General features: G+C 37.8%; 1 protein-coding gene across 8 annotated transcripts in view; it reads right to left on the reverse strand.

Annotated features, from left to right (window-relative positions):
* The window catches only part of abcc9 (ATP-binding cassette, sub-family C (CFTR/MRP), member 9), a 229194-nt gene that overhangs the window by 111779 nt on the left and 90046 nt on the right, over nucleotides 1-27369 (reverse strand). For 5 of the 8 annotated variants that reach the window (XM_039769709.1, XM_039769708.1, XM_039769707.1 and 2 more), the window contains 6 exons: nucleotides 19120-19228; nucleotides 17198-17308; nucleotides 12358-12430; nucleotides 10926-11031; nucleotides 10059-10097; nucleotides 698-736 (listed from right to left, as the gene is read on the reverse strand). In XM_039769709.1, coding sequence (XP_039625643.1) covers nucleotides 698-736; nucleotides 10059-10097; nucleotides 10926-11031; nucleotides 12358-12430; nucleotides 17198-17308; nucleotides 19120-19228 — 477 coding nt within the window. The remainder of the gene's footprint in view (nucleotides 1-697; nucleotides 737-10058; nucleotides 10098-10925; nucleotides 11032-12357; nucleotides 12431-17197; nucleotides 17309-19119; nucleotides 19229-27369) is intronic. The other 3 variants (XM_039769711.1, XM_039769710.1, XM_039769712.1) reach the window with 2 other exon arrangements.

Below are 27369 nucleotides of genomic sequence, written 5' to 3' on the forward strand. Positions count from 1 at the left end.
TATGGGGGCATTTCAAACATTTACCAAATATCCTCCAATTTTCCTCACCTGTTTTATTAACCATTAGATGCATAAGTTCAGCAGCAGCTATCCAGTACCTTGGTTGTATTTGAATCTTTCTGCAATTCTTGATTCTGAGATCTTTATCCATCCACATTATGAACGTTTTGTTTTAAGACACTTAAAAATAATTCTTTTGAAATTTGTAAAAATGCAAGAAAAGAACATAATCAGTTGATGGTTTAATAGTTAGCACTGAATCATGACTAGCCATGATACCATAAACTGGCAGAAGCCTAGGGGAGACATGGGTAAGTAAAGGAACCAACTGAGCCAAGGTTTATTGATGCGTCAATTCGTGGCACGCACACACAGAAGCATCAGTACAACAAATCAAAAATTGTAATCCTTATTTTGATGTCAGAAAAAAAAATGCATATGAGAAAACTACATAAACTTGGTTGCACCTCATGCATTTAAATGACAATTATTCCACAAGGAAGTGTGCTTATCTAATATCATATTAAGGACTCCCAGCATATCAATCTGTTGGGTTACTAATACAGTTAGCAATGCTTATTACTTTCAGCAAGAAGGGATAAAATGGTAAGTAGATGAATGCATAAAGATGGTAGAGGATTGTCAGTTGAAAAAAAAACAATAGCACCACAGTTTGAGGTAAAGATGAAAAATGTACCTCCAGCCAGCTTCGAAAGTAGGCTCACTGTCATAAATGCTGAAAGTTATGGTAAATACTGATCAGTATTCAGAAGACACATTTCTCAAATACACATTTATTTACATTCAATTTTATTTTCTTCCATCTATTCTTTGTTCTTTTCATTCACACTTCCCCCTACATCTTTTCTGTTTACACAAAGTCTAACAAATTCTAAAGTAGAAGGTTGCAAAATTAGCAAGAAAGGAGGCAATATTCTTAATGAATTTCTTTAACATCAACACTACAGCTTATTAGTACATTAAGTTAATTCTGATTTCCCTTATGTTATGTACAATGTTTTGGTGACAGAAAAAAAATCATTATAGTCTAGCTGGCTAGAAATATCTGCTACCAAAAAATGGCTCAGATCCTAGTATTATTTTATCAGTATATTTTTAAACATATGCTTCATACTTTATAATTTTCAGGCTATTTGTTGTCAGCCAAAGAAATATTAAAGACACTGTTTTGGAGGAGGGGCAACTTAGCCTACTATAATTGAAAGTACTGTAACTACTTCTAAAGATGGCACAGACATGTCTGTAAGATAAAGTTTGTAGGGCTGGGGAGCAGTGTTGTTAGAAATTTATAACTAAAAAATATCATAAAGAAAAACAGCATCTACACAGCAAAATAGAATAAGCAAAATAAATATATGATTATAAAAATGAATGGGAATAACTGAACCCAAAAGCCACATTTGGAAATTTTATTTTAATTGCTTTTGTCTACTAAAACTAAAAGCTACACTATACAGTCTAGTGCTATTTTCTATTTGGTGAAAAACCGGCACTATGAATGTTCATTTGTGTACAGGGTATAGAAGTACTATAATGTGGATCTTCGGGACAAGAACATACAAATCTAGAATAGTATGGTTTGAACTGGAAATAGAATTGAACTCAGGAACAAAACATAGAATCATGCAGATGTTTACACCAAAATGGGGACTGGCAAGATTTTATTAAACCAAATATTGTGACAGTTAAAAAGAAGGTGTAAATGTAATAGAATATGCATATCCTATCAGGTTTCTGAACTGTGACTAAAACAGCTATGAATCTGACCTCACATTGCTTTTGAACAGGGAGGTATACTAGCTTTTTATCTCACCTGCAGAACATCACTGTTCACTTCTTTAACAGTGAATAATCGGTGACAAGACATTTTACTTAGCTATAACATTTGCATATGCTCCTTTAAGAAATGCTGTTCTAATGGCAGCAGTGTAAAACTAATGTATAAAACACCATTACAAGTGAGCTAAACATGATAGCGAAGATATTTTAACATTATGCTTGATAATTTAAAGCTTTATGGCTACAAGAGATGGCTGCTGTAGGTATGATACAGCTAAGTAACCATTTTCTTCTAAAATAGGTAAAGGCATTGCACAAAGAAATCTAAATAAAAAGTGTTTTCTGTTCTGTCATTTCTAGAAAGACACAGTTATTGCCAAAAGTATACATTCACACAGTCCATCTTTAATGCATGGGAAAAATATAAAAGAGAAAAAATTAAATTAAAACATGTGAAAAAGGGAGTGCAGTGTGGCTTGAATTGCTTGTGAACAATTGCTATTAAGTAGATACATTTCTTAAGTTGAGCTAATGAAAAAAATGTCTTGAATATGCCAAAGATGTATAACAATAGAAAGTACAGTATGTGCCTAGTTGGTTGAATGCACTGCAAATGCAAAAACAGTCAGGAAAAGTGTTAGAAACAGAATAGTTTTGAGTACTACAGGCACCTCTCTTCATATCAAACAATAAACCATCACAGAAGATTAACTAAATTAGATTATTGCAACGCTAATGTGGCTAATCCAAACTGGTGTATTTTGAACCAGAAAGAGCTTCTGAAAAAATGTGTGCAATTGGAGACGTAGGTGCAGCTTTAAGAAGTGAAATTTGGATTCATGCACATTTATGTTAATGTTTACCTAACCGAGTTAAATTTGAAACACTGAGCACTCAGATATCGAGTTCAGTGACAATGGAAGGGTTTGATCTTCTATGACTGATATGGTGTCCTTAGCACTATCTATATTCCTTCAGCTGAATCTTTCAGCAGGATAGGGACTTGCACGGTTTTGTATCACTACATTGAGCCCTTGCTGTCACTTAAAAAACATGGATGTAAAAGGAAAAGCAAAACCAGTTTTAAAGCATTTAAAAAGCATATTGTTTGTTCATTTGTAAATGTACTCGGAGAACAGCAAGAATGAAGGATAGTAAATGTTTCAGTTTATTATTAAATGATTTTCATTGTGCAAGGGAATTTTAAATATAAAGCATGTTAACTTAAAATTGGGTTTTTGGATTTTTTTTTTCTAAAGCCCTTTAATAGAATGCCCATTATAATATCACAGGCACAAAGTAAATGATTAGATGGTGCTCAAAAGGTTAAAGAAGGTAGTCAGTTATTTCAGCAATCAAACATAATTTTGATTTAGTAAAATGTGTGAGGGAAAAAAGACAAGCTAAAGCTGAACTGACCATTTTGTTAAGGGGAGACAAGACAGAGGTTGTCATATGCTTTGTCTTTTAAGGCGATTTTACAAGAATTAATTAGAAGTATCTAGTATAAATACGGAAGAAAATAAGGGTGGAGTAGAAAGGCACAAACACTATTACAGAGTTACACATGCAAAAACACAGCAATATCTGAACCATAAAGAGAACTGGTATTTGCTGAAATTAGTCAAGTAATAACTTTACAATATGTGATGAAATTATAAACAATGCTGGCTGAGGTGTTTGAAAATATTGTGAAAAAAATCAGAGTAGGAAATAATGCGCTGAAAGATTTAATAATGTCCCCAAAGTGCTAGTGACAAAAAATTAAGACCTGTAAGCACACAAATTCTGAGGAATGGTAGCAATAAGAGGTGACAGGCACAAAATAAGAGGGGTGGCAGTATGTATGGTTATCCATTAAATAACTGTGTTGTATTTATTTACAGTATATATATATATATATATATATATATATATATATATAGTACAGGCCAAAAGTTTGGACACACCTCCTCATTCAATGTGTTTTCTTTATTTTTATGACCATTTACATTGGTATATTCTCTCTGAAGGCATCAAAACTATGAATGAACACATGTGGAGTTATGTACTTAACAAAAAAAGGTGAAATAACTGAAAACATGTTTTATATTCTAGTTTCTTCGAAATAGCCACCCTTTGTTCTGATTACTGCTTTGCACACTCTTGGCATTCTCTCGATGAGCTTCAACAGGTAGTCACCTGAAATGGTTTTATTTATATTATATTATAATTAGAATATAAAACATGTTTTCAGTTATTTCAAACTTTTGGCCTGTACTGTATATATATATATATATATATATATATATATATATATATATATATATATATATATATATATATATATATATATATATATATACTGCTCAAAAGAATTAAAGGAACACTTTTAATCAGAGTATAGCATAAAGTCAATGAAACTTATGGGATATTAATCTGGTCAGTTAAGTAGCAGAGGGGGTTGTTAATCAGTTTCAGCTGCTGTGGTGTTAATGAAATTAACAACAGATGGACTAGAGGGGCAACAATGAGATGACCCCCAAAACAGGAATGGTTTAACAGGTGGAGGCCACTGACATTTTCCCTCCTCTTCTTTTCTGACTGTTTCTTCACTAGTTTTGCATTTGGCTACAGTCAGTGTCACTACTGGTAGCATGAGGCGATACCTGGACCCTACAGAGGTTGCACAGGTAGTCCAACTTCTCCAGGATGGCACATCAATATGTGTCATTGCCAGAAGGTTTGCTGTGTCTCCCTGCACAGTCTCAAGGGCATGGAGGAGATTCTTGGAGACAAGCAGTTACTCTAGGAGAGCTGGAGTGGGCCATTGAAGGTCCATAACCCATCAGCAGGACCAGTATCTGCTCCTTTGGGCAAGGAGGAACAGGATGAGCACTGCCAGAGCCCTACAAAATGACCTCCAGCAGGCCACTGGTGTGAATGTCTCTGACCAAACAACCAGAAAGACTTCATGAGGGTGACCCAAGGGCCCCATGTCCTCTAATGGGCCCTGAGCTCACTGCCCAGCAGCATGCAGCTTGATTGGCATTCGCCATAGAATACCAGAATTGGCAGATGCACCACTGGTGCCCTGTGCTTTTTACAGATGAGAGCAGGTTCACCCTGAGCACGTGACAGAAGTGAAAGGGTCTGGAGAAGCCATGGAGAACATTATGCTGCCTGTAACATCATTCAGCATGAGCAGTTTGGTGGTGGGTTAATGATTGTCTGGGGAGGCATATCCATGGAGGGTCACACAGACCGCTACAGGCTTGACAAAGGCAGCTTGGCTGCCATTAGGTATCAGGATGAAATCCTTGGACCCATTGTCAGACCCTATGCTGGTACAGTGGCTCCTGGTGTACGACAATTCCTGGCCTCATGTGGTGAGAGTATGCAGGCAGTTCCTGGAGGATGAAGGAATTGATACCATTGACTGGCCACCACACTTTCCTGACCTAAATCCAATAGAACACCTCTGGGACATTATGTTTTGGTCCATCCAATGCCACCAGGTTGCACCTCAGACTGTCCAGGAGCTCAGTGATGCCCTGGTCCAGATCTGGGAGGAGATCCCCAACAACACCATCTGTCATCTCATTAGAAGCATGCACCGATGTTGTCAGGCATGTATACAAGAACACAGGGGTCATACAAAGTGCTGCGTACAATTTTGAGTTGCTGCAATTAAATTTTGGCAAAATGGACTAGCCTGCCACATAATTTTTTAACTCTGATTTTGGATGCGTCTTTGAATTCAGGGCTCTGTAGGTTGATCATTTTCATTTCCATCAAACGATGTGGCATCCTTTCGTTCCTAACACATTACCCAGTCTATATCAGTATAGATATCCAGGAGGATTTCTTTTTCCCATTGAGATCTGATGTGTTTTCAAAGTGTTCCTTTAATTTTTTTGAGCAGTTTATATGTATATATATATAGTGAGTTATGGCCGGCCATTCATCCCAGCCATTACCCCCACACCGCTAGATGGAGCCCTTCCGGCAGCATGGAGGTGCCCCGAATTCCAGCAGGGCATCATGGACATTGGAGTTTTCCTTCACAACCATGCTGGATACCATAGGGGGCCGCAAGGGGACACTGCAGGGAGGCTCAGAGACTTTTATTTGCCCTATAACCTGGAAGTACATCCTGGTCACAGGGACAGAGGAAATGACGTACTTCCAGGATGAAAAAGAAGAGTTTTGATCTGACCTGGAAGTGCTAGGAAGTCACATGGACTGAGGGTTCAGAAGCACTTCCGGATCATGAACTATAAAGGACTATGGAAAATCCCAGACAGACAAGCTGAGTCGGGAGGAAGGGTGGCAACGCGTCTGGGAGAGTGGAGGATTTATTGTTAGTGTATTGATTGGTTATTGTATGAGTATTGTGGAGTGTAGGGTGCTTTGTGCACATTATTATTATAATAAATTAAATATTTGGACTTTTATCTGGTGTCTGGCGTCTAATCCAAGGGTTCAAGGGGATGACAGCACATTCTATCTGTCATAGTGGCGTAGTCGGCAGGATACTCTGGCCGTCAGTTTGGCAGAGGACCTGGTAAAAAATTGGACAGAAACCCCAAGAAGACAGCGTCACGACACACAGAGAAAAATCACCAAAACCCACCTTCACCAAGTCCATAATGGGAAAAAGACTAAATAGAGCGCCAGCACCAGCGGAGGTCTGGGGCTCAACCTTGCCTGTGCTCATGGAGTGGCTACGCGTTTCGGGAGAAGCATCCGGAAGAAGATGATTACTACGAGGTATGTGCCGGGAGCAAACTTGAAAACCTTTTTAAAATAATGCATTTTGTCCCATGCTTATACCTCATGGAGAAGAATCTGGAGGCTCTGTGGGAGGCAGGAGATGCTCCCGAAGACAGTGGTGCGCTCTTGTTCGAGCCGGTGAAAAACACAAAGGACTTCCGCATGTCGTGTGCCAGTGACGGACACGTGATCCACCCCGAAGTATTGTGGGAATGAGAAGGTCCATGTCCAGCTTCTTATGGCTTCATCCAGGAAAAAACGGACTTGGATTTTCCGAAGGGGAATGTGGAGGCGAGCGAAGCACCGCTCACCCCGCGAGAAGGTAAGGAGGGCCGGGAAGTGGCTGGTCTGTCTGCCAACAAATTAATAAAAGCAGATCGCAGTCCGCCAATGATGGCGACCCAGTCCTCGGCCAAAAAGAACTCCAAATCCCAAAAACCATTGCGAAGCCCGTCAGAGCACCTGCCAAGAGCAGGCGTACTCATTGGCTCCCGACCGGAACGTAAGGCAAATGATGGCTTGAGCCTGCCTCCGGTCGAATTAAATAAAATTCATGTGCGCGAGCTGGAGAAATTGCTTCAGCCTGTGCACAGTTTCTGACAGGTTGTGCAGACAATCCAAAAGATCGTCGCGGACTTGGGAGCAGCAGCTTAAGCTTCTGTAAAGAGGCTTGAGGAGTACCTGTGGAAATTTTCTTTCCTGTATTAAATAATGTGGTGGTACAAGTAAGCGAGTCCTTACCGTATATAAAGAAATAGGGACTCAGAGTGACACGGGCCTGCGATTAATCCATAGCAGGTGCCAAGTAGCTGCAAGCCCTACAAGAGAGGCGTAAACGATGACCGCTTGCTTGGTGGAAGGGTCGATCGAGCCGGAGCAGCTGGATGGTGCTGTTTCCCGAAACAATTCGATCCTGAAGACACCAACGCTGGTTGTTTGAAAATTAAAAGGGGTACAAACAGTAAAGGGTCTCTCTTTGACAAATAGAGAGACTCAGACTGTGGGAAAACCCAAGATTAAAAAAGAGATCCCAAATGAGAAACAGGGGTCTCCTGACAAAATAGAGAAGGGAGCTGAGAGCTCAACTGCGGCGGTGGAACCCTGCTCAGTGGACAAAGAGGCGGAGCAAAAGTTTCCAAACTGTTTCCAGTCATGCAGAGGGAGACCAGTAGGAGAACGGCGACTGTGCTACGAGTGCCGCCAGCCGAGCCATACTGTATATGGCGAAATTGTCCTAGGAGGTCAGGGGATAAAAGTTTTTCTTTATATAATGTTCCCCCTTGGTTCTCCCAGGAGTATTCTGGACATCTCCAAGGCCTGACCAATAGCTCCTCCTGGAGGACGACATCCCTTGCGGGGCTGGCCGCTTCGAACCATGGTTCTTTGCTGCGGGGGGGAAGTACTGTGAGATATGGCCATCCGTTCATCCCGGCCAATACCCCCATGCCGCTAGATGGAGCCATTATTATTATAATAAATTCAATATTTGGACTTTTATCTGGTGTCTAGCGTCTGATCCGAGGTTTCAAGGGGACGACAGCGCCTCTATCTGTCACTATATATATATATATATATATATATATATACTGTTATGTTACCATGTTTGTGTGTGGTAATTACCTCTTAATTCTGTCACCACTCTGAATTACCATATACCACTTGTTGATGTTTCTATTCTTTGAGTGTCATCTGTTGATGCTGCCACCTTGTACTACCACTACCCGTTTCTGCCACTTTGAGACCACTTTGATTTAAGGCTACTGGAAGATGTTGCATTGGGTTCTACATGAAATCTTTAAATTGACAATAAAAAAATGAAAAATGAGTTAAATATGAAAGCAGACTCTTAACACAGATCAAAATGAGTCAAGAAAAGAGTCAGTTAGAATCATTACTAAAAATGCAGGTTTGCCAACACAAGTAAAAGCTATCGCCTCCTGTATCATATATGAACACACTTTTAGCAACATGGAAAGACAAAAATCAGTAGCTGCTGTTAATTAAAACACAACTTGAAAATGTGAGACAGAAGACCGGGAAAGGCAGAAACACAGCAGAGTAGACCAGGAAAGGTCAGGACACAGATTAACCAAAGCAGGGGCTGAAAAATCTGTCAAGGAGAGATAGTATAAATCTAAACAAAAACAAATATTAAATAACATTGGAATAAATTAAGTATCAAAAATAAGACAAAAACTAATGAGCAAGCAAGAAAACAGAAATTGCATACAGTAAGTATCCTAAAGACCATTTATAATCTAAATAAAAGAAGATTAAAAAAGTCACAGATGAAAGGCATGGCCAGCATTTAAAAAAGATGTAAGGCATGAAACACTGAACATGAGAACTAATACTAAGATTAATAAAGAACAATAGGGTACAGTGTTTACATGGTTTTCAAATGTGGATATTGGAAAGTAATAAGTAATAAGGTTAGAAATGTATCAAATGTAAACACCAACGAACAAATAAGGAATCAAAGATTTCCACAAAAGTGAAGTTAGATGGCTTTTAAAAGCTGTTACAGAAGCAAAGAATAAACAATCCTGAAGCAAACTGTATGAAGTCTAGTGAAAGAAAAAAATGAAGACAGGTTTAACAGAAAGGGATTAAAATGAGGCCTAAGAACATTATTGTTAAACAGTATAAAACAATGGAGGTGCCATGGACAGAGTGATTGGAAGTGTGTGCCTTGGACTTGCATTCTTAGGCAGAGAAAAGTGATGATAATGATTACAACAGATCCATGTTCAAGTTGATTCCTTATATTTGTTATAAAAATAGACAATACACATAACATAAAATATTCCTCAGAGCTATAATTCATGTATGCAATACCAAAATGGCTGACAAGATAAAAGTGATGTATTTTCATTTATGTATCACATTGCAGTGCACATAAAATGCTTTAATTCGGCTGTTGGCAGGGCAATGGTGGTGGAAGAGTTGGCATTGCCTCCTCACAGTTCCAGTTTCCTGGGTTAGAGTCTTCCAAACAGATGTTTTCTGTGTAGTTTTCATGTTCTGTCTATGTCCGCATAGGTTCATTCCCACATCTCCAAAGATGTTCAGGTTAGATTACAAATTTGACTGTGTATGAGTATAAGTGTAGGGCTGAAATGGTCTGCTTACATTTTTTCAGGTTTGAATCCTACTTGTGTTCCGTTCTGCCAGGAAAGGCTCTGTCTCCCTGCAATCCTGATTTGGATTACGCTAGTGTCAAAATGTTTTCAAGACTTTGAACCATTTTGTATTTCGCCAGGTGAAAGTAAAAAAAACATTCCTGAAAAGAGTAAATGTTCTTCAAGATCTGTTTATCTATAATACATGACAATATCTTATTTTGAAAAATGTTTTTACAGAATCTGTAGACACGTTCAATTTGAAATATGTTTATGACCTTTTTTTAGTTCATAGTTCTTTGACAGTTTTTCTTTGTTGTGGGTAAAAAATAATATTTGTCTGAGTTTTACACCAAAGGAACAGAAAAAGTCAACATGTACCTTAAATTCCTTTCGTGGATCATCTCAGATTCTGGCAGCCTGATTTTAAAAAATGATGAGAAAAAAAAACACAGGAAAACAAGTATTGTTTTTTGGTTAGTACAAAACTGGAACACTTCATTTGATGAAGGACTGGAAGCCTACTGATGTGTGTCTTGGAGGTGGACGTTGCAAACCTTCAGTGTTAAAGTAGTAGCGAAAGTTGATTTTTCTATGAGTATTTACTAAAATGTAATCTCAGAAACAGAATAAGAATTATGCCTTTTGGAACTTTGCCCATCTACAAACATTCTACCTCTAAGATCTGGAAAAATCTATGTACTTATATCCAACATGCAAAATCTTCAGTATACAGTATATAATATTCAGATTGTAGCCTCTAAAGGTATGGTGACACTATGCATAAACACACTATTCAAGTACACACATTTCTGTTAGCATATAAGAGAAGGAAGACCTCATTAATACTCCATCTTAGGAATCCTGGCAGACTGCTACCTTTTCTCGTTTCTTGATTCTCAATGACATTTTTTGCTGCTGCGTGCAAATGCATTTTTAAATGGTAAACAATATTATAATTTATTTATACATATTTCAAGCCATTTAAACATACCAATGATACATTAATGTATCTTTAAAATGTAATATTTTTTGAATAAAGAAGCAAACAAAGATGAAAGAAATGAATAATTCCCTTCTTAATATGCTGCACCTAATTAAATACATTTGTTTGAGCAATTTTAGTTTAAATTGTTTTATTTGTCATAATGTTCGTTACAACAGAGTATTGTATGGCTTCACACCATGTTCTAATTTATTACACAAACTAGTGAAAAAAAAGAAAAAAAAAGCAACAACACTACTTACTTGCTCCAGTAGACCTTCCCAGAAACCGTCTGCATCTCCCCAAGCATTGCTAGAAGCAAGGAAGATTTCCCACAGCCAACCTGACCCACAATCATAATCAACTGCCCTGAATATTTAAAACACATAAGGGGACATTATTCATCTTAACAAACCATTATTTATATATATATATATATATATATATATATATATATATATATATATATATATATATATATATATATATACATATATATATATATATATATGTTTTAATTACTTTCATTTAGAAAAGATCATTATAATTGAACACAACTCAATCAAATAAATTAAAATAGCACAGCAAGTATAAAGGTATGCTTTGAGAACAAATTGTTCAAGTCAACATTCAACCCTCATCCGAAAATGACAGCTAATTGACTAGACAGCCCCATCTAAAATGCTTCTTTGTGTAGGACATAAAAGCAAGTAAAATAGGAAATAAAACCAAGTAAAATAAAATTGAGTAAAGGGGTGGTATGTTTACTTTAAACCTATATTTAAGATTTCTTACCAAATTCTGAAAACATTCTGAACAGATCCTCATAAAAAGAATTTGACTTTCAATTTGAGATAATATAGAAAATGTACTGCGGTACTGCCCAGGATTGGTTCCTGCCTTGTGCCCTGTGTTGGCTGGGATTGGCTCCAGCAGACCCCCGTGACCCTGTATTCAGGTTTCAGCGAGTTAGAAAATGGATGGATGGATGGATAGAAAATGTATTCTCTTATTTTAGTTTTTTTGTGTAATTTGTTTATTTATAGTTGAATTTGTAATTTGGTTTATTATTAATTATCATTTTGCTTGCTTATCTGAGTTTTCGTTGGGTTTCCTCAGTTTTGGCTGGCCTTTAGGTGATTGAGATAGTTACTCACCTCTAGTCATTAAGGTCCAGATGAGTGAAGCAATAGTATGGAAAGTTGAAGCCCTTTCTCACAAAATAATAGCAGCATAACAATAATATGGGTATAGTAACAAGACTTCTGATGAAGATGAAAATAAATCTGAATTATCTAGCATTTCAGGCACTGAACAATCTGACATTTTCCTTTACTCAAGTCAGATGGAGATATCCATTGACAAAGTTCAGTGTGTGAAATACACTGATAATATTCATTCCAAATTACAAACTGAGATAGGTAACAGTCATACAGAGCACATTGTTATACTTACAGTAATAAAGAAATGATGAATGTTTGATAACTTGAACAAAATTCAATAACAGTATTGTGAATTAAACATTCCAAGTTACCCATGAAAGAGACCAATCAGAAATATTCCATAATGCTTATTTGAGGTATCCAGATGTATTCCTGAATACAGGACAATGGCAGACATGAAGTTAAATCAAGCCATCTTAGACATGTGGTTTTGCTTGCTAAAAGAACATTGATGGCAAAAAACAAAACATACCTGTAGGGATTCTGATGTTGATATCTGATAATGTAGCCTGGTTACTCCCCCATGAAAAATATCCGTTGGTTACCTAAAAAGTAAATTCAAATTAAATTAAAACTAACAGCAATCAAAAAACATAAATGCAAAATTTTGCTTTTTCACCAGGTTCTATTTGCAACTTCCATAGTTCAGTCCTCTTCTGGACTTAGATTTTTGACTTCATACTAATCAGTCTGTTTGAGGAGCAGAAAGACAAGCAACTTAGCAACTCTTTAGCTCCAAAAGATACAGAAACCTTTCTTAAATAATGTGGGTGTGTTGAGGTTACTGAATTGCTCTGTATTGCTTGACCCCATTACACAAGAATGTAAATGTGTTAGGCCGGGTTTATACTTCATGTGACACGATGTACTGTATGTTGCAGCTGACGCTCCTGCTACACAAGCATTTTACTGTTTATACTTACGCATGTACTTTACGTAAATCTGGAGGAATTCACCAGGAGGCAGTGCAAGATATTATCACAGTGAGAAGACGAATTGCCTGGAACACCCATTAAATTCCGATGACACCTTACCACAATATCTCTAAAAAGGATGTTTAATGATTAATTCCATCAATCCAGGAATGTGTCCATTCCAGCCAGCATTGGGCACGAGGCAGAAACAATCTTTGGACAAGGCATCAGCTCATCACAAGGTGAATACAAGCACTCACATACACTAGCATCATTTTAGTGTCACCAAATCTGCATATCTTTGGAAGGAAACTGGAGCACACTGTGGAAACCCAGCAGGAAAACATGTAAACTCCAGGCAGGGAATATCAGCGATGTGACTCCCTACAAGACAGCAGCACTACAGCTCCGCCTCCATGTCACCCCCATTTGTGTAATTATTAACAGTGTTCATTATTTAAACGAAATTAACAATTTATCTGTAAAATGTAACATACATACTTTAATGCATTTCATCATGAAAGTGATATCAAGTATAAATCTAAGGATTCTAAATGTGCAGAGAGTTGGAATATCATACATTTAATGTGTTCTGTGTGGTGATCTATTGCTATTTGCCACTCCTGTTAGGTCAGGAGGAAGCCCCAGAAAAAAAGATGGCACAGAAGATGGTTTGTGGGACTTTTAAAATGTATCGTGTCATTACGATCGGGAATATGTCACTCTTGAATATAAAAGAACCAAGAATGCATTTATATGTCAGCATTTTGCTTCACCACATCAAACCATTCATCAAACATCGAAGCGCACACATCGAACCTACTAGGATCCGCATAGAGGCATTCTGTCACATGTAGATAGTAAACAGAGACTCTGACGTCACGTTCCAACTTTTATCACACTGTGCCCCCCGACTTTTTGCTGGTACTGCAATTTGCGCACGCGCCACGTTAATTTCTGAGGACCTGCTCAGAGGATGCGTCAAATAAACGCTGGGAACGCGTGGTAGCCATGATGCGGGCACGTACACGTTCTGGACGTGAAGTATAAACGAGCCCATAAAGTGACTGTACTGAAAATATATAAAAAAATACTCACAAGGTAAACTACAAGATAAAACCTACGAGTAAATCAAAAGAACAGAAAGGCAAGGATATACTTTCCTACTTTAAATGGCCTGTAATGTTCTAGAACAAAGATTTATGAGTAGTATAAACAATATATCCTGTATCAGAGTGATAGTAATACAACTAGAGCAAAGGGAACAAAAATAAGTACCCATGAATCAATGCACACCATGTCATCTGTGTAACAGGGCATCATTTCAGATAACAAAGTGATGACAATGGGATTTTAAAATTCATCATGTGTAAATGCCAAAGTAACAGTGAAGAAGGTAAAAATGGATATAACGTGGAGGATTAACTTAAAATGTGGAATATGTAAACAGTAAAGTCTGTAATTCTAAACTGTATATTTTCTCTATGATGAGAAGACACCGTAATTTAAGCATTGAACCTATGGTAATTAGACAAGTAGTATGTACTCATTAATCCACGTATCCTAAAATGGTTAATGCACTTGCACTAAGACAACATGCATTTATCTTGTGAAAAAATGTGCCATTAAATTAATGTATTTTAAACCTCTACCTTCACCAAAGTAAGGAATGTCATTTTGGCTGAATTACTTTTATTTATAATATGTCACATAAGCTATAATGTTCTTAATTATGCTTACCCTTAGTAACATAAACCGATATTAATTCAAAATGTAATTTAAATGGAGCAGCATGAGAAATAAAATAAGAAAAAACTATCAAAAATACAATAATGAGTAATATATTTGTCCTAAAGGTTGTGATCTCAGGGCACAGTAAACCAATCAGCCCAGAGCAGCCAGCCAATTGTCTAACATACAAATGATCCCTGTAAACAATAAAATACCCAATTATCGTTGAGCAAATAGACTGAAATCACTGACAAAGAGCCTTTAAGACTAGTAACAACTGGGGTCATATGATGCAAGTGGTTTAACTATAGACAGTGTGGGCGGAGCAGTTATACCATGGCCCACAGTGACTTCATGGTTGTTGTTTCACAAGGCTGTATTATTAACATGTTTGCCTGTTTGACATCAGAATAAGAATGTTAATGGTGTTACCATTTCGACAACTCCACAAAAATTAATTATGACTACTGACCTTTTATGTAGCTTATAAGCTTGATGTACCTCATTGATGGTGGTCATTTTTGTTGTACTAGGGCTTGTCTAATTCTAGTTAGACCACTGTGTGATCCAAAATGCTACAGTGAGCAGACAATTTTCCAATATGTTATATTTGTTGCTAGGTTAATAATGTGTAAACTATATATCATTCTTGAGCCTAAACCTGCTGTTCATACATGTAACATACAGTAGCTGATATTAACCGTTTCACATAATCTTTTGTATGAACAACTGATTCATGGTTCTTCTTAAAATAGTGCTAGTTCTGTTGATAGTGATGAACTTTAATAAAAATATACTATTAATGGCTATCAATAAAGTACAGCATATAAATTAATATATTGATTATTTTTTAATATAGCTGTTAAAACAAATAATTCAGATAAAATCATACCTATTCAGAATGCGAATAAATCATTTGGAACTGGAATTTTTGAACTTGGTTAAAAACTGCAAAATAGCCAAGTTATAGCAGAAAGAGAAAATATACTTCATTGTGGTTTTTACACACATGCTCATGCACATGAGGTATTAATAACAACCTCACTCACTTCAGCTATCATGTCAGTTTTGTTTTTCAAACCTTCCAGTTAAACGAGAATAAACATAGTGGCTCTTTATATAAAATACAAAGGTTTAGTATAGGCTCTTAGTTTAAAATTATACTAGTCAGTTTCTGCCAAATTCTGAAAAAAATTGACATCAGTGCTATGTGACTAACTTGTAATAATAATTCCCAGGTATTTAAACTGCTCTGAAACAATCAGCAAGAAGTGATCTGACATGTGAGACCATTCACTGGAAAAAGCAAACACTCAAATTAATTCTAAGTCAGAGATCTTACGAAATTGTCTGAGCAAATTGAATACTAATGATAAAGGATAACCTTGTCTAGTTATACTTCTAATTTCCTAAACAATAATATTAATACTGGCTGAGGTTTCTGGACAAAACTTCTCTGGAAAAGGAAGGGTGATCACCTGGACTGCTGCAACTTCGCGGGGATAACACTGCTTTCGGTGCCTAATAAGATCCTTGCTAGGTTCATCCTCAATAGGGCTCTTGATACCTTGCTCATCTACCAACAACCGGAGTAGTCTGGTTTTATGCCTAAGACGTCTACCATAAAATACATCCTGGCATTGAGGGTTCCCATTCAGCGCAAACATGAATATTGGCAGAGTTTCTTTGCAGCCTTTGTTGATTTTCATAATGCGCATGATTCAGTTGATCAAGCTGCCCTCAGGGATATCCTCAGACTTCACAGGATCCCCCCGAAGTTGCTGGATATCATGGACAGCCTGTACACTGGTACTGTGAGTGCAGTGCAAAGTGGAGGCAGAACCTCTGCGTTTCTCCCAGTTGATTCTGGGGTTTGGCAGGGGTGTGTTGTTGCTCCAATTCTGTTCAATGCTTGCGTGGACTGGGTGTTAGGCAGGCAGGGTCAGCTGTGGGGCATCTGTTGGTGAAGAGAGATTTACTGATCTTGATTTTGAGTCAATGGAGGCTTTGATCTGAGTGAGAAGACTGAGTGTCTGGACTTGCAAGTATCCTGTATAAAAACCAAGATCCAGGCCTTTAATGACCTTTTGGGCTCAGCCATCAGTAAGACTGAAACCTTGATATTTGTTTCAAAATTAAAGACAGAACAGACTTGTCAGTTACCTCTATTGGGTGTTGCCCTACATCTGCAAATACTATACATATAAATAAATACCAATAAGTTTCCTTCTGCACATAGGCACGCCTCCTATCTGTCAAGATGTTTGTTAATGGTCTGCTACTCAAAAGGATTTAATAGCAGATATTCACCTCTTCTAAATCAATAAAATAAAGCCTTTTTATTTCTCACTCACCTCATTGCCAAGCAAACACAGCAAAAGACATGTGATAGTGATTGTAATAGAATGTGTTATATTTTTAAATGTTTTAAATGGATTTGCAAATTTTCTTCTAACTTTTTGCATACTGGTAAAATGTTGTTTTCTGTACAACAAGAAGAATTCCATCTAGTATATTGGATCAAGCAAAGTATTGAACACTGCTATGCCAAAGCAAAGTGTGTAATGCCACAGTCACCACAAGCAAAACCTATTTATTGCTACAGATGGCCACAAAAGTTCTTGAAAAAGCAGGATAGTCTGTGTTGAATTTCAAGAAAGCACTAACCTTGACTGAAACATCTTCAGTTTCCACAGGACGCACAGGTCTTCGGCTAGACTGCTCGTAGTTGTCCAACTGGTACCTGAGTGGCTGTTTCCTGTTTATTGCTTTGGTGTGCTATAGGTCAAAATGAAAAAAAATATTGATATCAGTATTTACGATGCTGTCAACCTCTCAATTAAGAAAGAACTGTGTGTATGGGTTCCGTCTGGATTTTGAATCTCTCTGATTTTTGCTTTAGGTTTATGCATTGTGCATCTCAGTTTGCCTCTTTTGATTATACATCTGCCTTCATTAAACTGTTTTTATTTTTTCCATCTGTTTCTACTGCTACCAACTTTATGCTGATGGATTCATACCTGACATATATCTTTTGATATCAGAGTCTCTGTGAATTATGAATTGTCTGTCAAATGCCCATTAATATTTACAGCTCCTATTCTCTTCCAAGGTCTATTTGTGGGGTACTTTCTTTTGCAGTTCAAACACAGACTGAAGACTCACTTGGTACCCATGTCTTTTTAGATGCAGTCCCCACATTTAACAGTTCTTACTATTCAACAAAAGATTATTGTCATTTCCTCTTGTCATAAAGCTCTACCCGATAATGTTTTGATTTATCCATTCTGTAATTGGATTAGGAATGTTTGAAAATATATAGATATTGTGAACGCTGGCCTGGACACAGACAGACGGACAGCATTATTTCACCCAACACACTCTTTATTTTGCAATATTTACAAGTTCGTGTATCAACAAACCCCAGTGCCTCCAGCACTGATTTACCCAAGTCCAGGCCTTACAGTCTTTTTGCCTCTCTTTCATGGCCGCCTCCAGTCCTCCCGCTAGCTCCGTCCTCTTCCACCCGACTTCCGCTCCAGACTGAAGGGAGGCGGCCCCTTATATAGTGCTCCCGGATGAGCACCAGGTGTTTCTGGCATTCCCTCCTTGGCCACGCCCCAGCGTGGCGGAAGTGCCGGCTGTCCTCCCGGCAGCTCTCCGGGCTCCACAATAAGTCTTCCCCCCAGCACTTCCTGGTGTGGCGGAAGTGCTGGGCTCCAGGGTACCTCAGGCTCCAGGCCGCCGCCTGGTGGTGGCCACGGGCCCCTACAGCGTTGGGCTTCCAAGCCCTCTACCTGTGGCCCCCAACATGACCAGGACGGACGCCCCCTTGCGGTCTGGAGGAGGCACAAGCCCTCCTCTCGTCCTCCTGGGCGTCCCGGCCGGGGACCACGATATTAAAACATGTATCTTTACTGTGATATAAATATATCTATAGTTTTACATTGTAGCTGGAATTGAATGGTATAGCTCCCTCACTGTTTAAAATCTGTTAAGATATTCTTCAAGGATTTTCCTTGCATTATAGTGCTTTTTTTTGCATTTGGTGTGTTATTGGCATACTACTCAGTTTGAAAAGGGCTGTGTGATGATTCATGCTGTTAATTGCATAACATAAAATAAATATGGTTGTTTGATTGTTTTATTCATCCATATGACAATAAGCTACAGTCTCAGTGGCACTGCAAGCAAGTGAAAGATTTGGTTGTGCAGACATTTAGTCTTACACAGTGACCTCTAGAAAACTTATTAGAAGATGGACATCCTCTGAAAGAAAGGGGAACTGACAGAGCTTTAACTCACATTAATCTGGTACAACACTATTTGCAACTACCATGAAGCTTTATGAGCTTGGATTCAGAAAAACAGTAATGTTACTTATAATATTGCTGATTTTCAGTGTCTGATTTTTTTAAGTTAATACAAATATAACTCATGAGGTTGTTACTAATAAGCATCTTAAACTTGTTCCCCGGAATTCTCTTAGAAGCCACGTTTGATGAGTGTGCACACAACAGTGGATGATTAGCACTTCTAGAAGTTACCAGTAGCTAATATGAACAGACCTTTTTTACTGGTATACTTACAGAGGTGGGATGCTTTCGACATGACTCTAGTGGCACAGACATCTCCCCATTCCTCCAGCTGTCATCACCAATTTCATCACTCATCAGAAACTCTCCCAGTTTCTCAACACTGCAAAAGACAGATAAAGCTTTTAACATTTTTTGGCAAACCAGTCTTGTTATATATATATATTAAAGGGACATTCATTTTTTAAACCAAATGTACTTTTTAGTATCAAACTATCTCAATCTAATTTTGTGCAAATTGTTATGATACATGTGAAAATTAGCATGTACTGTACTTAAATGAAAATGTATTGTCCAACTATATGCCCTTTTCAGAATCCTTTCTATGTCCAACTGCCTCTTGTACGTCAGTTAATTATAATTAACTTGTCCTATTTATGTTGACTTACCAGTTCTAAAAATTCTGTAATCCATTTACACATCCACACTAAAATATATCACTCCCACTAGCCATTTAGTTCAAGGATAATTTTAATATTGTATTGCTTTATGTCCCCAATGATACGTTTTCAAAAGAAATATCTGAAAATCATTAAAATAGTTGTTAATTTCTGTGCAAGTGACAAAACTATTTCTGAGGTTCTCTAATACAACTAAACAATATTCAAAGATATATTATCCCAGTGGAGGAAGTCTGAGACAGTAGTCAATCTGTATGGTAGGTTAATGTTCGTGAATCCACCACCGGAAAGACAAGGGGTAAAATGAGTTGACAACTAAAATTATTGATCATAAATCATAGCCATGTTTTTATAAATGCTAAAAGCACCTGGATGAAACTCAAGAGTATTACTGCACAAGTCAAATTGTGGAACCTTTTGACTGACATGATTTTATTTCTGCTGAACAGCTTTCACTGCATTCAATAGCATGAACCTCATACAAGCAATAAAGCATGTATGGATGTTTAATGCATCAAGACTTGGGCAACTAGTTACTATCAAATAAAACATCAAATTCATACTCTAAAACAGCATTCATCAAGACAATGTCATATTATCAATAAGCAGAATCTGTGTGACATAGTATGACAATGTCTTAACATACACAAATCTACATCAGAAAGACAACACATGAAAAGTGATGTTTGGCAATGCAGCAGTCAAAGTTCAGATTTAAACATTACAGTGTTTGACATGAAAGCAGCAGATGATGACTGAAATTCACAACTGACCACAAATGTGGTTCTGAAAAAAATTGTGCTGTTTATACCAGATACCATTCATCTAACAAAAGGTGAATATAGATGACTTTTTAATAATAATTTTTATAAGAAACATGTAATTATATGTAATTATTAACATGGGACAAATGATACAGTAGAACCCCATTATTCTGGATTTGGGAATTACTGCACTCAGTCTAGATTAACCACAAGATAGCATTAACATGCCAGTTTTAATGTAAAGTTTTTGATTGTTTTCTAATTTTTTCCGCCAATCGGAAACAAGTTTGTTTTGCCACTCATAATTTGAGTGCAATGTTTTTTAAACATTTCCCCCTCGTCAATGCAAACAAACATGTTCGGTTTTTTGTTTCATCAACACATTCTTTTCTTGTTGCCATCTTCTGTCAAACCCAACCACAAAAAATATAAAGTTAAATAAAAACACAAGTAAAAATAAAATAATACAGTAAGTAAAGAACTGATGTAAGGTGAATGTGTGGACAATGCTAGTGGCAGCTATCAACTAAATACAATTGCCGAGCGACTGATTTATATTCGTGTAACCTAGGAAAGTGAGTAATTTCTAAGAACTTGTGATTCATCCCCATCCCCAAGACTGATTCCATGCTATGGAATACCACTACATTCACTTTTATTAACTGCAGCAGGAAGATACCACTTAGTCTCCACAGCCAGAAATATAAAACATGCTGACAACCATGATTGAATGTGGCTTAAAAGTGGGTGGAAAAAATTAGTTCATTCACTTTGAAATTTCTAAACCAATCCAATTCCTTATGAAGGCAGAGTTCACAGCAGGGGTTGTGATTTAAACAGCAAAGAGTAAAGGTGCACTTGATTACCTGGTTTAACAGACAGCACACAAGCCTGTGATCACAAAGGATACACATCTGTGTCTGAAAAGTCTCCAAAAAAGGCCCCAATTTAACATATAAAATGTGTGTTGTGTTTATGGATAACACTTTGAATTTGCTTAAAATAAGTGTAACCTTGGCAAAGGAAAAACCCTTCAGTAAAACTAGATTATACTTTGGCTTTCAAAGAAATCACTTGCCTAGTGATAATAGTGGACTCTTGCAAACTGTATTTGAGTTCTTTTACTCTCAATTACTGTCACAGTCAATCTGAGGTTGAAAGAAATGCAGATGTCTGCAAAAAGTTGAATGGTAAAATCCATGTTCAAATGAAACAGTGTACCTCCAAGACATGGCTGGGCCGGTATAGCACCCAATGTCTCACTGCACACCTAAACAAATAACTAAAGAAAGTTAACATGACTGATTAATTGGAAAGCCAAACATGCTATATCTGAAAATGGTTGTAGCATGTAGTGTGTATATATACGTATATTGTGGTACATGGCCGGCCGTTCATCCTGGCCAGTACCACCAGGCCGCCAGATGGAACCCTCCTTGCAGCATAGAGGTGCCCTGAATGCCAGCAGGGAATTATGGACAATGGACTTGTAATGCACAGCCCTGCTGGATACCATGGGGGCCGACAGGAGTCACTGCAGGGAGGCCCAGAGACTATTTGCCTTACGCCCAGGAAGTACGTCATAGTCACGTGGACAATGGGAACGATGTGCTTCCTGGGTGAAGAAAAGAAGGATTTTTATCTGACCCAGAAGTGTTCCAGGTCACATGGAAAGAGAGGGTGAAACGCTTCCGGGTCAAGGACTATAAAGGACTGTGGGAAATCCCAGATGGACGAGCTGAGTTGGGAAGCATGGTGACTAAGCGTCTGGGAGTTTGGAGGATTGGATTATTGTATTGTTTTGTTTATTGAGTATTTGGGAGTGGAGAGTGCTTTGTGCAAATTATTATTATAATAAATAATAATTGGACTTTTTATCTGGTGTCTGACGTGTGGTCTGTCACAATATACTCACATACACATATACACATACAGTACACATACACACACACCAAAACTTTCTGCTTTTCTGATGCAATGGTCAAAATGACAGCAAGATATAAATTAATCACTATGCTTCATGTTCTGAGATCTTCAATTGATAACATCAATTTTACATTTCTGTTTTCTATCAGTGTCAAGTGATTTTCTTTTGCTCTTTACATCTTTTCATAGATATTTTACATATTTGTCTATTGCACATGTATGGACATTTAAAGTGCACAGAAATAAACTGGGGGTGTGTTTTTAGGAAGGAACACTGTGGGCGGAGCGCTTTGACCATCAGATTTTGCCACTATTTACTACATACATTTAAACGAGTTGTCTTCAGATGTGTGTTCTCATTCAAGAACTCTTTCTGGCCATGCAAGACGACCGCTAAGTATACAGTTGTGCTTGAAAGTTTGTGAACCCTTTAGAATTTTCTATATTTCTGCATAAATATGACCTAAAACATCATCACATTTTCACTCAAGTCCTAAAAGTAGATAAAGAGAAACCAGTTAAACAAATGAGACAAAAATATTATACTTGGTCATTTATTTATTGAGGAAAATGATCGAATATTACATATTTGTGAGTAGCAAAAGTATGTGAACCTCTAGGATTAGCAGTTAGTTTGAAGGTGAAATTAGAGTCAGGTGTTTTCAATCAATGGGATGACAATCAGGTGTGAGTGGGCACCCTGTGTTATCTAAAGAACAGGGATCTATCAAAGTCTGCTTTTCACAACACGTTTGTTGAAGTATATCATGGCACGGACAAAGGAGATTTCTGAGGACCTCAGAAAAAGAGTTGTTGATACTCATCAGGCTGGAAAAGGTTTCAAAAACATCTCTAAAGAGTTTGGACTCCATCAATCCACAGTCAGACAGATTGTGTACAAATGGAGGAAATTCAAGACCATTGTTACCCTCCCCAGGAGTGGTTGACCAACAAAGATCACTCCAAGAGCAAGGCGTGTAATAGTCGGCGAGGTCACAAAGGACCCCAGGGTAACTTCTAAGCAACTGAAGGCATCTCTCACATTGACTAATGTTCATGTTCATGAGTCCACCATTAGGAGAACACTGAACAACAATGGTGTGCATGGCAGGGTTGCAAGGAGAAAGCCACTGCTCTCCAAAAAAAACATTGCTGCTCGTCTGCAGTTTGCTAAAGATCATGTAAACAAACCAGGAGGCTATTGGAAGAATGTTTTGTGGACGGATGAGACCAAAATAGAACTTTTTGGTTTAAATGAAAAGCATTATGTTTGGAGAAAGGAAAACACTGCATTCCAGCATAAGAACCTTATCCCATCTGTGAAACATGGTGGTGGTAGTAACATGGTTTGGGCCTGTAATGCTGCATCTGGGCCAGGACAGCTTGCCTTCATTGATGGAACAATGAATTCTGAATTATATCAGAGAATTCTAAAGGAAAATGTCAGGACATCTGTCCATGAACTGAATCTCAAGAGAAGGTGGGTCATGCAGCAAGACAACAACCCTAAGCACACAAGTCATTCTACCAAAGAATGATTAAAGAACAATAAAGTTAATGTTTTGGAATGGCCAAGTCAAAGTCCTGACCTTAATCCAATCAAAATGTTGTGGAAGGACCTGAAGCGAGCAGTTAATGTGAGGAAACCCACCAACATCCCAGAGTTGAAGCTGTTCTGTACGGAGGAATGGGCTAAAATTCCTCCAAGCCGGTGTGCAGGAATGATCAAAAGTTACCGGAAACGTTTAGTTGCAGTTATTGCTGCAAGGGGGGGTCACACCAGATACTGAAAGCAAAGGTTCACATACTTTTGCCACTCACAAATATGCAATATTCGATCATTTTCCTTAATACATAAATGACCAAGTATAATATTTTTGTCTCATTTGTTTAACTGGTTTCTCTTTATCTACTTTTAGGACTTGAGTGAAAATGTGATGATGTTTTAGGTCATATTTATGCAGACATATAGAAAATTCTAAAGGGCTCCTATAGTAATCCTATATATAACAAGCATCTACAGAGTTAAGAAACTACATAGTTTAAAACACTAACTACTACATACTACATAGTATTTGGCATCAAAGTTACACTTTACAACTATAAGGGCAATTGACATTCAGTTAACAATATATACATTTATTTCAAATACTGAAACCGTGAAACTGTCAGACAGGTATAAGGGGCTGAGGTTTAAACAGCAATTATTATTTGATAATGGGCAGTTTTCTCTGACTTCCTGGCAGTGACACAATGAGAAGCATCATAATGTTTGCTCAATACATCTGAATAATGGAAGACTGGAGCACATTTTATTATACTTATTACTGGAACTTGTAACAGGGGTTTCTAGAATGACCTTATTAGGCTGTGTACACTCTAGCCAGAAGTAAAGATTACATTTCTAAAAATAAACTTTCTTCTCATTTCAGGCAGGATACAAGAGGGGAACATGTGTGTTGTGTTACTGCCTGTCACTCACAGTATATTTCATCCTCCACTATTTTTGTTTTTCTTTTACTAGGAAACATCAAAGAAATCAATTAATCAAGATGTTATTTTGTTTGAAGGAAACAGTCTTGGATCTGAAACAACAAAGGATAATACAATGTCATACCACACAACAAAGCAAAGATCCTGATGAAAATGGCTCTATAACCACTAAGGCAAAATATATAATCATCAGAAAGAGTGTCATCTACTGATTAAGTCTTTGGAAATAATGTTCTGTAAAGTTTGTGTAATCACGTTACTTAACCTGTTTGTGCTTATAATTATCTGTTAGGTTGTATGGCACGTACAGTGCATCCGTAAAGTATTCACAGCGCATCACTTTTTCCAAATTTTGTTATGTTACAGCATTATTCCAAAATGGATTAAATTCATTTTTTCCTCAGAATTCTACACACAACACCCCATAATGACAACGTGAAAAAAGTTTACTTCAGGTTTTTGCAAATTTATTAAAAATAAAAAAACTGAGAAATCACATGTACATAAGTATTCACAGCCTTTGCTCAATACTTTGTCGATGCACCTTTGGCAGCAATTACAGCCTCAAGTCTTTTGAATATGATGCCACAAGCTTGGCACACCTATCCTTGGCCAGTTTCGCCCATACCTCTTTGCAGCACCTCTCAAGCTCCATCAGGTTGGATGGGAAGCGTCAGTGCACAGCCATTTGAAGATCTCTCCAGAGATGTTCAATCGGATTCAAGTCTGGGCTCTGGCTGGGCTACTCAAGGAGATTCACAGAGTTGTCCTGAAGCCACTCCTTTGATATCTTGGCTGTGTGCTTAGGGTCATTGTCCTGCTGAAAGATGAACTGTCGCCCAAGTCTGAGGTCAAGAGCGCTCTGGAGCAGGTTTTCATCCAGGATATCTCTGTACATTGCTGCAGTCATCTTTCTCTTTATCCTTACTAGTCTCCCAGTTCCTGCTGCTGAAAAACATCCCCACAGCATGATGTTACCACCACTATGCTTCACGGTAGGGATGGTATTGGCCTGGTGATGAGCGGTGCCTGGTTTCCTCCAAACGTGACGCCTGGCATTCACACCAAAGAGTTCAATCTTTGTCTCATCAGGCCAGAGAATTTTGTTTCTCATGGTCTGAGAGTCCTTTAGGGGCCTTTTGGTAAACTCTAGGCGGGCTGCCATGTGCCTTTTAATAAGGAGTGGCTTCCGTCTGGCCACTCTACCATACAGGCCTGATTAGTGGATTGCTGCAGAGATGTTTGACCTTCTGGAAGGTTCTCCTCTCTCCACAGAGGGCCTCTGGAGCTCTGACAGAGTGACCATCGGGTTCTTGGTCACCTCCCTGACTAAGGCCCTTCTCCCCTGATCGCTCAGTTTAGATGGCCGGCCAGCTCTAGGAAGAGTCCTGGTGGTTTCAAACTTCTTCCACTTATGGATGATGGAGGCCACTGTGCTCACTGGGACCTTCAAAGCAGGAGCAATTTTTCTGTAACATTCCCCAGATTTGTGCCTCGAGACAATTCTGTCTCGGAGGTCTACAGACAATTCCTTTGACTTCATGCTTGGTTTGTGCTCTGACATGAACTGTCAACTGTGGGACCTTATATAGACAGGTGTGTGCCTTTCCAAATAATGTCCAATCAACTGAATTTACTACAGGTGGACTCCAATTAAGTTGCAGAAACATCTCAAGGATGATCAGGGGAAACAGGATGTACCTGAGCTTAATTTTGAGCTTCATGGCAAAGGCTATGAATACTTATATACAAGTGATTTCTCAGTTTTTTTATTTTTAATAAATTTGCAAAAACCTCAAGTAAACCTTTTTCATGTTGCCATTATGAGTTGTTGTGTGTAGAATTCTGAGAAAAAAATGAATTTAATTCATTTTGGAATAATGCTGTAACATAACAAAATGTGGAAAAAGTGATGCACTGTGAATACCTTCCGGATGCACTGTAAATCACTTTGGGAAAGTGCTCACTATAGAAAGTGACAAAATAAAGAGTGAATGACCCAATCTAATGGGTAGTCCTGAAGAAAGAATATTGTACTTCTTGCTAAACTGTTGCATCTAGTTTCTAAGATAGGGTGCAAGACAGCAGTTGTTTGTTCTGGCAAAACTCTTGACAGAAGTTTTTTCTTTGATTCTTGATGCAAGCTAAATACTACTGTTATTTTCCATGACTATTCTATCTAATCATTTTCTCAGTGACCTTTAAATCTCTTGTGTTGGCTGTAGTTATGAGACCCTTTAGCTTGATATGTGCCATATCATCATCACACATACAGAAAATATATATGAGGCTTACCTTACCTTATGTCATTATCCGTTCTACCATCTTCACAAACTAAGTTTATTAAATTATGCTTGTTACATTCTTTTAGACAGCTCTATATTCCCTAAAAATATATATTATTCTGTATTTCCAAAAATATATTACATATGTTTGTTATACAACTTTTTGAAGCTGCAGTTTTCTGAGAGTTTTTATAAAGCATGTATATGTATATGTAATATTTTTTTCCCAGGCTTTTAGATGGATCTTGGGAGTTTAATCAGTCTCCAAAATCTTAAAACAGTCCATTACAAGTAAACCGATTACAGAATAAAAAACAAGGCATGGGCTGGGAGCTGAAGGGAGGACTGTTTGAACTAATGACATAAGTTAAATCA

The sequence above is a fragment of the Polypterus senegalus genome, chromosome 11 (genome assembly GCF_016835505.1).
Source record: "Polypterus senegalus isolate Bchr_013 chromosome 11, ASM1683550v1, whole genome shotgun sequence".
Classification (NCBI taxonomy): Eukaryota; Metazoa; Chordata; class Cladistia; order Polypteriformes; family Polypteridae; genus Polypterus; species Polypterus senegalus.